Source organism: Sus scrofa, chromosome 15, assembly GCF_054392235.1.
Source record: "Sus scrofa isolate SSC_HxYL_T2T_F1_AM1 chromosome 15, Sscrofa_HxYL_maternal_Yorkshire_Landrace_v2.0, whole genome shotgun sequence".
NCBI classification, from domain to species: Eukaryota; Metazoa; Chordata; class Mammalia; order Artiodactyla; family Suidae; genus Sus; species Sus scrofa.
The window spans coordinates 64,370,962-64,388,664 of record NC_139397.1 but is presented as its reverse complement, the minus strand read 5'-3'; the positions used below and the strand labels follow the sequence as shown (position 1 = coordinate 64,388,664).

The window sequence follows — 17,703 nt, the reverse complement described above, 5'->3', positions numbered from 1 at the left end:
ATTGTTTGAATAAATGAAAGCAAAGGTGATTGCCCTGAAAACATACTAATCACAGTGCTTCTAATTCTTTTATTTTTAAATGTTTTGTTGAGCACCATTGGCAGGTGCTTCTCAAGTCAACAATAAAAAAAAATATTCCTTTGACAGTCTCAATCATATTTTTAAAATGTTTGGATTGTGTGCAGTGGAATGGAAAGAGAAAAGGAGAGGAATGTTTTTGTCTGCCAGTTCTCATATCTTTCTGCAAGATAAGATGGTCTCTGCAGTGGATATTACTCTCCTACCTTCCTTCCAGGGATCTCAGGAGAAAATATACAAAATTTAGCAAGTTATATCAGAGAAAATACTTTTTAATAAATGGTCAGTGCCTTTGGGGGAGGCAGTAAGGTAAGCATTACTAAGGATTCAGATCCACTGAAGGAAAGGTGGCTTTAAGAGCAGGACCTTGACTTCAGTTTTGTCTAGCCCTGAAGTCCACACACTTAGTACTTACAGTACCCTGTAAGTATGCAGATTTCAAGTTTAGAAAAAGCAAAACCCCCTTGGTTAGCTTAGTTAGGCAAAAATACCTTATTTAAGCAAAAGCACCCATTAAGCATGGAGCCCTATGTTACAGTGACTTTCATAGAAGGGGAGGGTGCAAAGTGACTATAAAAATGTACTGGCTTGAAGAAGAGAGTGAATTTGAAGGCTATTAGATAGAATGAGACTGATAAGAATGAGGACGGAAGCCCTCAAAGGCCAGGCAGGAGACCATTCCTGTCCTCCAAGCAAAGGTAACATGTAATGAAAGCAGAGATCTCAGGGCACATGGTCATATCAGTGCCCCCTCACTTAGTAGAAGTGAGACCATAAGCCATTCCCTATAGAGTATCAGTCAACTTCTTCCTGTTTCCTCTGCAGTCAAGCCCCAACCCCTCATTAACTCCATGTTGTAGAGACTGAAAATGGTGGGCACGTTATTCCAGGCAAATATGAGATGAGAGGAGACGACCAAGCATGGAGACAGGAGACTGACAAGGAGGGAGAGATGGTGATAATCCCTTTTCAAAAGGTAGACTTGTCTGAGAAAGGAAAGGCCAATTAAAATGATCTGTATGATTAGGGATGTGATGCCAGTGATGGATGACAGAGAAATGCATCCTGGAGATGTAGCTGTGGGCGTCATCCACAGAGAAATGGCAGTTGGGCACATGTGAGCAGATGGGGTTTTGAAGAGTTTAGAAGGCAGAGACGTAAGTGCCAGAGGCTGAGATAGGAAGTAAGAGTTACCCTGGGTTTATAAACTATGGAGCAGCATGAAGAGGTGACTTAGACAAGGAGAAATGGCGGCACTTGTAAATATGTATTATTACCATTTTATCTGGTATAGAATTTGGTGCAGGTGACAAGTTATTGTGGAGTGTTTTAGGGAATGACTTCCTCTAAAGAATGCTGGGGGGGGGGTGGGGGCACACCAGTCACAAGGGCCCTCTGCTGCTAGGAGGGGAAGAGGAGGGATTATAAGCAGAACTCTCTGTTTAGGAAGAAAGTGTGAAAGAGGTACCACCAAGTGACCTGTGTGGTCTTGCTGGTGGCATAAGCAAGTTGGACCCCAGCCACAAGCCTCCTTAGGGACCATTAGTTTCATGCTTCTCCTGAGTATTTCCCTGGAACCACAGGCTCTCTGCGGAACCTGCTAGTGAAACTTCCAGCCCTGCCCAACTCATGTTAGTTTCTAAGGGAACTCCCAATCTACTGGTATTTCATTAGAGAATGGTTTTGGTCAAGAAAAGATATTTCAATCAAGGGGAAATTTAATCAAGGGATATGTGCTTATAAAACCTTTGGAAAACCTGGGAAAGCCAAGGTCAGAGAAAGCCACTCATGATAGGAGGAAACCAGCAAGTTCCATGATTTCAGAACACAACCACGCTGAAGCAGGTGGTTCTCTGAAGTCCCTGCAAACCTTACATGTGCTGTCAACAGAACCCTTGGGGAATGCGAGCTGGTATCGGAGGGGCAGAAGCCATTTCTGCTCCTACTCTTCCAAGTTAGAAATAAGCACTTCTCATTGGCAAAATGGAAATATGAATTCCCTGCTGGCAATACCCTGTGAAATGTAGTTTTCAGGCTTCCAGCCCCTGCCATCCAAGGATGAACTGAGGTTAGTGGAAAGAGAGCCCACATCCTGCATGGGAATAAAGTTGATGGAAAGCTGCAGTGTCAACATAAAAACCTTCTCCGAGTCCTTGTCTCTACTTCTGGAGACAGAGGTCTACTGCCTTTCCCTTGGTTTAAGAACAAAAAAAACCCAACCACAACACTCTTACATACCTTGCCAAGATGTGGGGTTGTGGTTAATGGGTGATTTCCTTCCCTCATACTCTTCAAAGCTGTCTCTCCTGTGCTCAAGTCTACAAACAATCTAAACTCCATCCCTCCCTGCTGATCCCCCCAGGAAGTATCCAAAATCAGGGTCTTTGAGACTTCCTATGGAGAAAATGAGGAAACCAACAAGTGTAGAGATTAGAGCTGATAGTTCCTCAAAGTGGGTAGATTGAATTCTAATCATGGCCCTTGGTCTCATAACACTTGCTGACTTCATCACCCATCACACTTCAGACTCCAGACTTGATACCTCTTTTGCCATCTTTCAGTATTGGTATGGAAGAAACTATTTGTGGCAACAGGTAATAGAGTCGAATTAATGAAACAAAGAAAAGGGAAAGAAGTGATTACTCATATTACACCTAAGGGCTGGGAACACATAGTCTTTGCCAAGGATCCCAGCCTGATTTGAATAGGAAGGAAAGACTTTTTAGTAGACAGAGGAATATCGGTGACTGACCTCTACTTCACGGGAGTGTCAAGCCATGTGCCTGAGCCAACTGGTGGCAAACACTAGCTGATCATGTGGAAAAGGGGGATGGCTATAGATTTTATCATTTCTCCCCTCATTTAGTGAAAATGGCTTTTGTCACTCAATTGTAAGTCTCTTCGAAGTAGGGACAAGACGTAATTTCTTATTGTGCTTTTATTGTTTATCTAGTACAGTGTCTGGCCCATAGTAGGTGCTATACACATTGTTAGATGGATTGAACCAACGAGGAGTTAGCAAACTAAGCTGTTCTGGGGCAGTTTGGTGTGTTTGCGTGTGTCTGTCTGTTGCTGGGATATGTGTATTTGTGTGTATAATTAGGTATAATTTTTATGCTAGACACATTAGCAACATTATGTTTGTACTCTTCTGCATGAGTTTGTGGTAGGGGGATAATCTCCGGCTAGTCAGGTCTTCAATATAATTTTTACTTATGCGAGAAGATATCCTGGCCCAGGCTTAGGTGGAAGGATGGAGGAGGAGTCCGCTCCCAGGAATGTACCCACAGGAGCCTCTTAAAGCAATTCTTTTTTTTTTTTTTTTTTTTTGTAGTTGGAAAACATGATGACTAACTTCTGACAGTGTTCTAATTGTATGTGTCACCAAGTGGAATCTGAGCTCTTGCGGTGTAGTTTTAGAATTCAAATGTTATCAATTGGAATTGACATTAATTACTTGTGTGCTGCTTGGCATATGCCGGACATGATTTCTACAACAATTCCACCAGAGTGGCTTAGGCAATTATCTCTGCTGCCATCCTCGTCATCCTCTTCCTAATTATTGCCATTAGTTATCTCCTGTTCTCTGCTCATCTCAGCCAGGCACTGCATACCATACTCCTCTTCTCTCCCCCACCTATGTCCCCTGCAGGAGGTCCCATTCTCCCGCGTGTGGTGCAGTAACCGGCAGCCCCTGCACTGTGCCTTCTCCCTGGAGCGATACACGCCCACCACCACCCAGCTGTCCTGCAAAATCTGCATCCGGCAGCTCAAAGGCCATGAACAGATCCTCCAAGTGCAGACATCAATCCTAGAGGTGAGTCCTTGGCCCACAGGTCACTTGACCTCTTTTCTAAAGGACATGAAGCATTGTATACCTATCATGCTATATATTATGAAAGAGCTTTGAAATACACTGTTTTCATCCTCCATGTTGATAAGGGAAGATAAACTTTTTCTCAAGCTAAGGATTGAACTGAACTTCCCCCTGGGCAGAGAAACTCAACCTATCAGAACGTAAACTCTGTGGAGGGATGGACATTTGGGAAAGGAACTGGTCTAGAGCTTTTTGTGCACAAACCCACAACAACCAAATACTTCATTGTAGACTTAGAATATTATCTGAGAGTCACAGTTGAATTGAGACACAGACCATAAGGAGGCACAAGGTCACCACCAGGCTTTTTTCTGCCAGATCTGACTAGTTTTCCAGAAGTCAGTTGCCCCATCTGTGTTATTTTCAGGACCTTGGTTCCTAATTGTCTTAAAATTTATCATACCCTCCAGGCTCAGGGTTCTGCACATCTCTGTTTCCATTTAGCCTAGATTCATCAACACAATAAAGTTAGAGTAGTTAAAAATCTCATTCTTCAGAGTAAGGACATAGCAGTGCAAAAGGAGTAAGACCTAGTCCAAGGTCATAGGACTGCTAGAGGGCAGAGTTAGAATGGGAGTCAGAGGAGAATTCACTTGGAAACTTTTGCAAAAAGATATCTGATCTCTGCCATGGTTTTGATTGGCCCTCAACCACTGAATGACTCCATAGCTTTGGACTTGAACTTCTCCAGTAGACAAAGGCATTCTCTCCCAAATGGTTCTATGCAAGCGGAGGGAGAGAAGAGCTGAGGAGGAGATTCAGAGGAGCTGGGCGATGCTCTCTTTAGCAATTCCAAGGTAATTTCCAGATAGTTTAGAAAAACACACCTATCGTTCATCTGTAGACAGCGTTTGTCTACATACACACACATATTCATGTATACGTATATAAATAATATATATTTATCCATTCAGTCTTGGCAGAAGGTGTAACACATTTTGTATCTGTACAACTCAATTTCAGGTTTTGCTTTTTCTCAAAACCTGTAGACTTATAGCATCATCACTTCCCTTCAATCTCCATGCAGTTCATCGTTTATGCAAGATGAGTATTGCTAATTCCCTACATCGTGTTTTTCTAAAATGCGGATGGCTTTCCAAAGGAGCGTGCCTCAGAAATTGATAGCTGGCTTCCCTGACATGTTTCTACAGTATTTGCATTCATTATTGCCAATTAGCATTATGCGCTAAAGCAGTTCTAATGGGAAAGGTAGATCCAGAAACCTCGGGAAAGGTATTTTAATAGTCTCTTTCTTGAACAGTCATGGCATATTTAACACAACACCTTTCAAAGTAAAATACAAGTTGTTTGGAAGTTCTAAAAGAAAGGGGAAAAAAAAAAAGAAAAGAAAATCTAAGAAGAGCTGCTATGCAGAAGACAGACAAAAAAGGCAAGACATAAAGCTGCCTTAAACATGTTAGCAGGTCAACAAAAGAATTCCAGGTTTAAAAGGGTTTTACTTTCTCAGGTACCCAGACATTGAGGATCGGCGTTAACTCTTACAGGGTATTTGATACATCCTGGTAACTGCTTCTTGCTTTAATAAACTTAAAGTGCAGGGAAAGAAACTTAGCTAACAAACAATCTTCTTTACAATTCCTTCTCTAATGCTTCACTAAGTTTATAATCACTTTGGAAAGCCTTAAAGAACATGCATCACTGTATCTTTCTCTTTTTTTTTCAACAGCTGCACCCACAACATATGGAAGTTCCCAGGCTAATGGTCAAATCAGAGCTGTAGCTGCAGGCCTACCTACACCACAGCCATGGCAACACCAGATCCGAGCCACATCTGCAACCTATGCCGAAGCTTGTGACAACGTCGGATCCTGAACCTACTGGGCCAGGTCAGAGATCGACCCTGCATCCTCACAGAGACAATGTCAGGTCCTTAACCCACTGAGCCACCATGGGAGCTCCTCACACTATATCTGGAAAAAAGGAGGCAAAAGTATCAGAATAATAATTAGATATCCAGGTTGGACTATAGTTCTCTAATGTGTAGGCTAAACGCATTTTGGAAACTTTATTAAGTTGTCTGCTCCTATTTTATTCATTGCTTTAAGTGTTTCTTCTCAAATTTGGCCCAGTACATCCCAATTGTCTTTTTTAGGCAAATCTAATTGGCCAGCATTTTCTATGTCAGAAGAAAATAACTTCTGAAAGCCACTGTCTTTCAGGTACCTTCCCACGTGCTTCCACGTATAACCATCACAGCTCTGTGGATTAGTGTTACACCATCATAATTTTACATGATGTAACAGCCCCCAGCTGGCCAACCTTCTTATCCAAGATCACAGAGAGCATACGATGGGGAGCCAAAGTTCCAGTGGAGATACTTTCCTTTAAGATCAGTCTGGATTTCTATTCAGTACCACTTCAGGATCCCAATCAGGGAAGTTTAATTCGTCAGTCCTAACCATGGGTCTTGTCCAACATGCAAGCCCTCTCTTTGGGGTCTTAGGCACTAGCGACAAATATCATGGCATCAGCAATTTTGCCTTTGAGTCTAAAATTAGATGAAAATTGGGATGTTCTTTCCTCAAAACGGCAGAAGGATGAGATGTACCTGTTTGTATGTTAGGCCAAAGTAAGTATTTAGGAGTTCCTGTTGTGGTACAGCAGAAACAAATCCTACCAGTACCATGAGGTTACAGGTCTGATCTCTGGCCTCATTCAGTGGGTTAAGGATCTGGCGTTGCCGTGAGCTGTGGTGTAGGTCGCAGACTCGGCTTGGATCTGGTGTTACTGTGGCTGCAGCGTAGGCTGACAGCTGCAGCTCCGATTTGACCCCTGGGAACCTCCTTATGCTGCGGGTATGGCCCTAAAAAAAAAAAGTATTCATTCTGTGGATTTTCAAGAAAAGAATCAATTCCTGCCCACAAGATGACATATTGATTGAATGATTGTTCAAGATCCTCCCAACCCTGGACTGTCTCATACATCTGATGTTATATATCTGGGTGAATAAAAACAATCCTCTTCCCCCTAAAAATGACTTGGTTTCTTGTGGTAGATGTTTCAAGAAAAAAATGAAGATACATAATGTGCTGAAAAACTGGGAATACCCAAAACTGGGAATACCTGGGGGGAGAAGGCAGGATATCTTCAAGACATGGAGCTGCATCCATGAGTGAGTCAGGAATAATCTATTATTAAAGTTCATCATGCTTCATTACCACTAAGCTGAAAGAATCCACATTAGGTGGTTTTAATAAGTTAGTAACAGGGTATCATTGATTAATAAGAAACTAAAACTTTTGAAGCTTTCAATTGATGTCTTTGAAATAAGTTTTTTAATATCTGCCCCCCTCAAAAAAAATCCTCAACATCTCTCAGCTCATTGGTCCACTTTCCTATCTATTTTAGTGGATTGTCTTAGTGTCACTGTATTTTGAGATGTTAGCAATGGAATCGTGAGAGGTTAAAACTATATATATATATATATATATACACATATATATATACTCACACACATGCACACACATATATTATATAAAACATCGATTTTAAATTAACTAATGAAGTGAGCATCTTCATTGAAGGGATTTGGTTCCTCTTTTTTTTTTTAGGGCTGACCCCACAGCATGTGGAAGTTCCCAAGCAAAGGGTCGAATCAGAGCTATTGCTTACAGGCCTATACCACAGCCAAGTCTGCAACCTACACCACAGCTCATGGCAACACCAGATCCTTAACTCACTGAGCAAGGCCAGGGATCGAACCTGAGTCCTCATGGACACTAATCAGGTTCATTACCTCTCAGCCACAATGGGAACTTCAGAGATTTGGTTATGTCCAGCTTCACATCCGTCATATTCCTTCATGCTTCTTCTCGAAGAGGTTTTCGGTTTTCCAAATAAATGTATTCACTCATATCATTCTCAAATTTAAAAATTATTTCAATATAACTGAATCATTTTGTTGTATAGCAGAAATTATCACAACATTGTAAAGTAACTATACTCCAAGAACACTTTAAAAAAATGAAAAAATAAATTGGAGTACCCACTGTGGCACAGTGGATTAAGAATATGACTGCATTGGCTCAGGTCGCTGTGGAGGCATGGGTTCAGTCCCTGGCCCAGCACAGGGGTTAAGTATCTGGCACTGCTACAGCTGTGGCTTGGATTTAATCCCTGGCCTGGGAACGTCCATATGCCATGGGTGTGGCCATAAAAATCAAAAAAATAATTGTTACAGTGATCAAGGTAATACATCTTTTCTGTTCTTTACAGTGACTATATGTTGTGTTAATCTTTATAAGCAGGTTGGTTCTCTTTATATCTAACCCAACTAAACTACCTAATGATTATTCCTAATTGATAATCAATAAATGAACATCACCAATATAAAAATGATAGACTGAAACAAAATAATGTTGCTGATAATGAACAGAAGGAAAGAATCCCCAAGTCATTTATTCCCTCATTCCTTATTAAGGTAATACTATTAAAGAATCTATTTTTTTGGTAGAGACCACTTAAAAAGGCATCTTGCATGTTGCAATTTTCCCTCCAAGTGATCCTTTTATCTTTCATCCCAAAGTGGTGCAAGTTGGGGAATATTTGTCTGTTACAAAGTAGATTGGATACTTGGAATTCCTCACTGATTTACAGCTCCTACGTTAACCAGGTAGCAGCTGCTTATCTCTCATGTGCAGAGCATGGAAAACTACTGTTCCCCTGCATATTTAATTTAAACAATCAGAAGATGTGTTGCATCTCCCAGATTCTCATTACTTGGCCCAGATGTCTTTGAAAATTCATCAGTGTTATATAAAGTGTCATCCTTATACATGGGAAAAAATTAAATTTGGAAACTTTAGCGTAGAAATGGGAGCCCACTTATTAAAGTGTAGAAAATAGAAAAATTGGAGTTCCCGTTGTGACTCAGGGGTTAACAAACCCAACTAGCATCCATGAGGACGCAGATTCAATCCCTGACCTCGCTCAGTGGGTTAAGGATCTGGCGTGGCCGTGAGCTGTGGTGTAGGTCACAGGCGAGTCTCGGATCCTGCATTGCTGTGACTGTGATGTAGGTGGCAGCTACAGCTCCGATTTGACCCCTAGCCTGGGAACATCCACATGCTGCTGGTGCAGCCCTAAAAAAAGACAAAAAAAGGAAAAAAAATTACGTGTTTTTAGAAGTCAATCTCACATATCTTATTCACCTTCAAATCATACCACTGTGTCCATTTTTTTTTCTTTTTTTGTCTTTTTAGGGCTACACCCACAGCATATGGAGATTCCCAGGCTACAGGTCGAATTGGTAATGTAGCCGGTGGTCTACACCACAACTACAGCAACACCAGATCCAAGCCTCGTCTGCAACCTAACCACATCTCATGGCAACACCTGATCCTTAACTCACCGAGCAAGGCCAGGGATCAAACCTGCATCTTCATAGATCCTAGTCAGATTCCTTTCTGCTGTGCCACAATGGGAATTGTCCATTTTTTTCTGATGACTATGAATCAAGGTGATCTTTCTTCTGCCAACAGCAAAAACAGCTTGGTCAGGTTGGTTAAATCATAGATGCCATGAGGGCGTTTGTGTCTGTCTGTTACAGCATGAATACTTTCAGAATTTAAGTTTTATTGGCAAGCCACCTTTTCATGTGTTAACACCCCTCAGTGCCATTTAACAATAACAACGATCATATTGTCTTATACAGAATTCCTTTTATTCTTTCTCTCTGGTTTTAACTATTCTTTTCAGGACATTATCCTGCCTTAAGTGAAGAAGTATTTAAAGAAACCATTCTGGCTTGATTTGCATTTTTCAAGGCTAGGGAAAAAAAATTTACATACCATGATTTAAAAAAAAGGTCTATCTTGTAACCAATTTTGTGCAAGAAGAAGCCTGAGGTGGTTTATTTTATAAACATCCTATATATCAGAAAGGAATTGATTACTCTGCCAGAAATAACTACTTAATCAGTTTCTATCAGTAGCTACCCATCCATCAAGTGCCTCCTCTATGAAGCCCTCCTACTCTTTATTCTTGAAGCATAATAATGCTAATATCACTCAGAGAATATTGTTCTGAAACACTCTGTTCTGTGGAATTTTTTTGTACTCATCTTCATGCGGGGTGGCGAGTCCTGGTAAAGCTACTAGGGTATCAGAGTTCTAGTTTCCACTACCTGGCTGACTTCTTCCTGGTTTTATAAACTTTGTAGTCTATAAAAAATGCCCAAAGACTGATATAGGAAATTGGGCCTGAGAGAAGTCGTGTAGCATCCAAAGTCATAGAGTTAGAAAATGTAGACTTATACTCCAAAGCAAGGTCTTTCTCATTCTGAAAAGCCATACTTTTTCAATTACACCAGGCTAACCTCAAAAACTGGAAGACTTGATGAGTATTGTTCTATAGTAGTCCAGGGAATATAACTGAAATCAGTAAATAGAATCTGTATAATTTAACAATAGGTACTTTGAATTTCCAAGAAGACCATAACATATGCAGCATCTCTCAAATGCATTTGACCATGGGACTGCTCTTTCTCGAAACATCTGAGACAGCCTGTGGAAATGCTGAGTTAAGGCATTGTGTTTCCAAAACACAGCCCCCCTAATGTAAGTGGTTACACAAAGACAAAGCAAAACACATCATCATTCATTACTAAGATCTTTGCATGAACTAGTTTTCTCAGTTGGCAGATTTTGAAAGATGAAAGTCTCACCAAATCTGAAGGCTTAGAGCAGTATAAGCCTGGGCACTAGCCAAAAAGGGGTACCATGGTGCCCACAGTAGAAAGATGTATAAAGATTGGGAAAAGCATCAGGGGAAGGTCACAGGGCATTTCAGGAGGGGTCTGTGTTGACTTAAAGGACAGCACACAATGACAAGTTCTTAATGCAAAGGATAGTTTCTTGGGGTTTAAATGGTTCTAACTAGTCCTTAGCCTGACCTCAGATTTGTGTTTTAACTTCCCTTTGTGTTAGTTTTCTTTTGTTGCATAACAAACTACCACAAATTTATCAGGAAAAAAAAAAAAAAACAACACCCACTTATTGTCCCACATTTTTTATAGGTGAGAAGTCTCTGCATAGCATAACTGGGTTTTCTGATCAAGATTTCACAAGGCTCTGAATTACCATCATGGCTCAGCAGTTAGCGAACCCAACTAGCATCCACAAGGATGTAGGTTCAATACCTGGCTTTGCTCAGTGGCTTAAGGATCTGGCGTTGCCGTGAGCTGTGGTGTAGGTTGCAGATGCAGCGGGGATCCTACATTGCTGTGGCTGTGGCATAGACTGGTGGCTACAGCTCCAATTAGACCCCTAGCCTGAGAACTCCATATACCACGGGTGCAGCCCTAAAAAGACAAAAAGACCAAAAAAAAAAAAAAATTGTGTTTTCACCAGGCTGTATTAAAGGTGGGAGTGTTCTTATCTGGAGCTCAGTTTTTCCAAACTGATTAGGATTGTTGACAAATTCAGTTCCTCGTGGCTGTAGAAATGAAGTCCCTATTTTCTTGCTGGCTGTTGCACAGGGGTCTCAGGTCCTAGCCACATGCCTCTCCTGTCCCCCCAACTCCATAGGCAGTTCACAGAATGGCTGTTTGCTTTCTTCAAGGTCAGCAAGAGAGCTTATCTCCAGCTAAGAGCTGCATCTTCTCTCTTTAAAGGACTGCTTGATCAGGGAAAGTCCACCCAGGAAAATTTCTTTTGGTAAATTGATAGTCAACTGATTAGAGACCTTAATCACACCTGCAGAATCCCTTTTGCCTTGTAACCTATCCTAATCAAGGGAGTAATTCTCAGGCCTTAAAATTCTGTTGGTTCCTATCAGCTTTCAGCAAGGACTCTGATCTGATGACTGGATGTGTTTTTTCACATTGGCTCTGATGATCCAACTGCTATGACATACTGAAATAACACATCTTCCTTGGACAGCTCTAAGTCACAAGAGTGGGCAGACAGCAGCTCTCCAGCCTGTACCACTCTACCAGCTAGTCCATATCTCATCATGGACTCATGGCTGCCTCCTGTTTTACCAAAACAATTTAATTATGAAACAAGGCCAAAAGTATGCTGTAGAATCACACTTTAGGACTAGGAGAAATACAGACTTGCAGATGATCAACATTCAGTCAATTCCCCTTTGTAGCTTTCCTCACCAGCGGCTTCCCAGCCAGCTCCTTTGATCAGCCCATTCATCTCTGATCAGCTTTCTCAGAAGGTCTCCTTATCCTGAACTTAAATCTGTCATCTGGTAGCTTCTTCCTACTGATTCTAGATTTTCCTTTTTTTTTTTTTTTTTTTTTTTTTTTGAGAGTTAAAAGAAAATCTGATTCTGCCCTCACCTGACACCTCCTTGGGTGTAGGAAGCTAAAGACGGTGACTCTCCTGAGTGGAAGAGACTGTTGTAAATCTCCAGCACACGATTTACTAGGCTACTAGAGTAACTTACTCTAAAATTTTACATTATTTACTATTTTAGAAGAGAGGGGGAGCTTGTCGGTATATTTTCTAGAGTCCATCACAACAGGCAAGCATTTTTTTGCATGTGTATGAACACAGCTTTTCTTAAAAAATGAAGGGTTGATCAGTAATGCTTCTCCTTAAATCTGATCCTGCTTTTCTTATTTTGTTTATAGAGTGAAAGAGAAACCATCACTTTCTTTGCACAAGAGGACAGCACCTATCCCGCACAGACTGGCCCCAAAGCCTTCAAAATTCCCTACTCCATCAGACAGCGGATTTGTGCTACATTTGATACCCCCAATGCCAAAGGCAAGGACTGGCAGATGTTAGCACAGAAAAACAGCATCAACAGGTAATTGGGGGCAACTGCTAAAAAAAGGATTTTGCTAAAAGTGCTTGAAAAATAAAACAAGTTGGGTGTATCCCTGTGGTTTCCAAACCTGATGTTTTTATGGATTCCTCTGGCCTTATCTCAGGTGAAATCTGGCTAAGTGGGAAAAAAGCAAAAATACAACAGTGTGTGTGGCACTTCCTGCCATCCTACTCAGCCTTTGGGGACATTCCAGAAAAACCCTACTTTGGTCCTGCATCTCCAAGTTTGCTAACAGGACCATTGTAAGGGAGCTTGAGTCTCTGTCATCTTGGTGCTGGTGAGTGGTCCCAGCAGAGTCTTGAGTCATTGACAGAGAAACCAAGAATCCAACCAAGAAACCAACACCTCCTCCTCCCATTGAGTAACCTTAAGCATTATTTAACCCTGGATAAGGACTTAGCCTGCAGAAGTGGGTGCCTGAACATGAAAAAAAAAGTTTGGGGGTGATACCTCTCAAGTCTGAAGGCAGAGGGCATTAAATAAGAGAGAAGTTATGGAGGCTTCACTAAGGAGTCTACTGCTTAATCTGATGTTACTTATTACGGTGCCAACACTGTGGCTGGGTTGAAAGTAGAATAGAGAGACTCATAGTGGGCTTTCTTGCTTGAGGTGAGAAAAAGCAGGGATGGTACTGGTCAGAGCAGCACAGATGGGGGAGACCGGTCAGGGCTCAGCTTGAAGGCTGACTGGTAGGGAGACAGCACTGACAAACAGTACCTCCCCTCTCTCTAACCCACCCTACATGCACCAGAATGAAGAGAGAACAAGTTTTCTCAGCACCGTTTTCTTTCCTTTTCCTTTGGTACTATTTTTTTTTCTTTTCTTTTGAGGCAAAGCCTTATTTTTCTTACCGTTTGTCTTACTCTGTCATTTCCATCTTTTGTTCTTTATTTCTACAGACATCCTACCTGGCTCTTTCTTCTGTGAAAGGGAGGTAGATGTCTGCCAAGAAAGGTTAGATTGCCGCTCCCTGTTTCAAAGGGGATTGAGAATCCAAGAACGAAGGGCTCAAGTAGAAAGCAGTCAGACTCAGAGAGGAAAATCAAGAGAGGAGGCACGGCTGCAAGAGAACACAGGATTTACAGAGACAGGCAGGCCCGAGAAGAGGAGATACATTCTTGAAAAGGCACATATTGAAAATGAAAGAATGCAAAAAAGTACACGTGTAGAGGGGGAAAAAAATTAGGTTGAATTTTTCCCAGCAGTTTTGATGAAGGATTAGGTGTCTCATTTAGAACTCATGAACACCCTGGCTATGTCAGGTTCACTTTCTGATCAACATGGAGACAAAAATTAAAAACCAAGAGAACAGGAGTTCCCATCATGGCGTAGTGGAAACGAATCCGACTAGGAACCATGGAGTTGCAGGTTCGATCCCTGGCCTCGCTCAGTGGATTAAGGATTCGGCATTGCCGTTACCTGTGGTGTAGGTCTCAGACGCAGCTTGAATCTGGCGTTGCTGTGGCTCTGGTGTAGGCTGGCAGCTATAGCTCTGATTAGACCCCTAGCCCAGGAACCTCCATGTATATGCCATGGGTGCAGCCCTAGAAGGACAAAAGACAAAACAAACAAACAGCTAACAGAAGAAGAAAAATGAACATTGGGGTAGGGGACTCAAAAGATCTGTAAGGCAGCCCAGGTTCTATAGCTAATTCCAGTCGGCACAAACCCATCACTTATATCCCTGTATTACTTTTTCTACAGATGCAATTCATAGAATTCAAACTACATTAACTCTCTAATCCATTCTGGCTATAAGAGTGTATGATTTTTAATTCACCATTTACAAGAAAATAATGGCCACAAAATGTCCACAGACCCATGGATGCTGTCATTAATTTGCTAAATGAGCATTTGCATGTCCCTGCCTTGTTCATCTTATTTTCCATTTACAATAAACACAGGGGAACTACAAGAAATGCCTCCAAAGTCATCGATTTCTGACCTTGCACAGTAGGAAAAACAATTTCAAACTGGGAGACTAAGGTTAACATCCTTTGGAGTCTGGGCTCTAATGAGCAATAAATGGCCACACAGGAGCACACTGTCCCCTCCAGTGTCAGGGTCAAAAATGTCAACACTTGGTGTGCCTGTTTGCTTGCTTTTGTTTCGCCTTAAGAACCCTTCTGCAGGAAAGCCTAAATGTCCTTAACATACAAAATATAAACAATCTACTTTATGAAAATGTTCTAACACAATTCCAAGAAAATGTCTATTTTCAATGTTAGTTAATCCCTTTGAAATGTTCAAAATTAATAGCAAATTAAAGTAGCATGAATGCTACTTCTATCTTTAAACCGTATTTAGCTACATATTCAACTTCGGTGAATGGCATTTCCTTCCTCCTTATTCTCTAGCTTAACTCTCCAAAAGTAGTCTCATCATGGAGTAAGAATGATTTAAACTAGGGTTAGTGAGCTTTTTTTCTGTTAAAGATAGTAAATAATTGAGGCCACATCATATGGGATCTGTTGCAACGACTCAGCAGTTATTCAACTCTGCTTCTGCGGTGTTAGAACAGTCACAGGAAACAACCTAAACAGGCATGGCTTTGTCCCCAAACAGATTATTTATAAAAACAAGCAATAAATTTGGCTACACAGTCTGCTGACCCCCTCATTTACATGAGTCTACTCTTGTTTACTAAAACTGTCATAGGATCTGTTGCTTCAATCAGTAATACGGGAAACTAAAATGAGGCACAGGACAAGGTCCCTTTCTGCAGCTGCTGTCCTAGCCAAGGTGGCCATGAAATTCAGAGAAGCCACAAGAGAAAGACAATGGAAAGCCACCTTGTGCTATATTCACTAATTCTTATTTTGCAGAAATTGTCAAATTCCTTATACATTTTCACTGCTATAGCAAAAACAGAGCTTCTCTTTTATGGAAAGAAACATGGGCTAGAGATGAAGGGGATTTTCAGATGTAATTAGTCACACTTTCCTACTGTGTCATCCCAAATCACTGGTCTTGCTCTCTCAGGGTTACAAATAATATAGTAACTCATTATACTATATAATCATCTGTCGCTAACATGATCATTAATGTGTGTTAAAACACAGAAATCTGACGTTGTCAATATGCCAATATTATTGGGTAAGAAAACTGTTCCACAGCTTGAGATTTCATCAACCCTGGGATTGCAAAAAGCACCTAGTCCTCTATTAAAGAATTCACTTCCCTTGATCTTGTGACAATAACTTTACCTGACTCTTTCCCCCTCCTTTCAGTTTTCCAAAGTGAAAAGCTAGTAAAGCAACAGCCATCACACCATGAAGGAAGAGTTTCCAAAGAGTGAAGGGAAACATGTGCTATTATTATACTGCCAGTGAAAATCTCCTTTTGGTAAATGCAGATGTCACTGATGATAATTTGCCTTTTCGCCAAATTTCTACTTAGATCTGAATACAGGAGAAGATACATGGGAAGAGAAAGGCTTAACTCGAGCAATTGAAGGGAATGGGAGGCATGTTAGTGGGGTGTGCTGTAAGGGTGGCAGCACAGGTGGTCCTGCAACTTGCCTGGCATATGGATCATGATAAATAGGCTACACAGCCTAGCAAAGAATGTCATAGTTAACAGTTGCAATCAGAGATTCTGTGAGCAAACTGACGATTACTCAGTCCATATTTGCTGCATTTCAGAGCTGGATTGCACATATATTCTGCAAATCCAGCTGCAATAACTCTCCACTTTAATGCTCTAATGTATTAATCACCAATACAGGTGATTGGTAGATGGGTAGGACTAATAAAGAATTGAGCATGTAGAAGCAGATGTGGCGAGCTTTGCTGAGAACTAAATATAAGTAATATCAGAAACTGTTTTAGATCGAAGTACCCTCACCATATATAAACTTCCATAGCACTTTGTATTTTTATGATACCTTTTAAATATTTCAATTATAGTTAGACCTACCTTGATAGGTCTAACTACTTAATAAATTCTTTGTAAATGAATGACATGAACTTTTTCTGTAGATAGTATACTTGAACTTAAAAGCTTGCCTTGTAATAAACAGAATTAAAAGCAGTAAGCGTCAAAGGATTTTGAAAGTTGGTGTAAAAAAAGAACAGGTTAGGAGTTCCCTTCGTGGCTCAATGGTTAACAAACCCCACTAGGATCCACAAGGAAGAGGGTTCTATCCCTGGCTTCACTCAGCGGGTTAAGGACCTGGCTGTGAGCTGTGGTGTGGGTTGCAGATGCAGCTTGGATCCCGAGTTGCTGTGGCATAGGCTAGCAGCTACAGCTCCAATTAGACTCCTAGCCTGGGAACTTCCATATGCCACGGGTACAGCCCTGAAAAGCAAAAAAAAAAAAAAGAGAAGGAAGTTACGTGGCTGACATTATGGAAGATTCCTGTCTTTTCTCTCAGGTCTTAGTTCCTAAAATTCTAGTAGTAGATCATTTTTTCTTTAAGGCCTCATGATTTTCATATTCCAGAAACCCTTTTGAAAATATAACCAGCTTGACCAGGTTGCTATGGGAACAGATGCTGAGTAAAGTACATGAGATGTGGGAGGATGAAGGGAAGGGAAGCAACCGAAACGGAAGGAAGGCTTCCAAGATGGAAAGGAATAAAGAAATTACACCTTATTCACAGTTTTTCATAATAGTGTACTTGTTTGAAAGCATGTGAGCACTGCCAGAGAAACATATTTCATACTGGTCAGCTGGTTAAAATAGCTCAAATTATCTTGGATGTTAATGTTCATGGGTGATGGCATAGAGACTGTGAGCAAGTGAAATTTCTCAAACCTGTGGCGGATCAAGTGGTGCTACAATAACTTGTTTTTCCACCAAATTTTTTAACAGGACCTGTAATGAGAAGTAAAATCTTCTCACATTGAGGTCATATCCTTTTATTTCCTCTCTCCACCCTCTTAATTGGAGGCACAAGAACAGTGAGGTGGCCACAGGACAGTGGGAAAGAACAGAGGCAG

General features: G+C 41.1%; 1 protein-coding gene across 16 annotated transcripts in view; it reads left to right on the top strand.

Annotated features, from left to right (window-relative positions):
* Positions 1-17,703, top strand: part of UNC5D (unc-5 netrin receptor D) — a 613,063-nt gene that overhangs the window by 579,789 nt on the left and 15,571 nt on the right. For all 16 annotated transcript variants that reach the window (XM_021076125.2, XM_021076135.2, XM_021076133.2 and 13 more), the window contains 2 exons: positions 3,731-3,895; positions 12,561-12,739. In XM_021076125.2, coding sequence (XP_020931784.1) covers positions 3,731-3,895; positions 12,561-12,739 — 344 coding nt within the window. The remainder of the gene's footprint in view (positions 1-3,730; positions 3,896-12,560; positions 12,740-17,703) is intronic.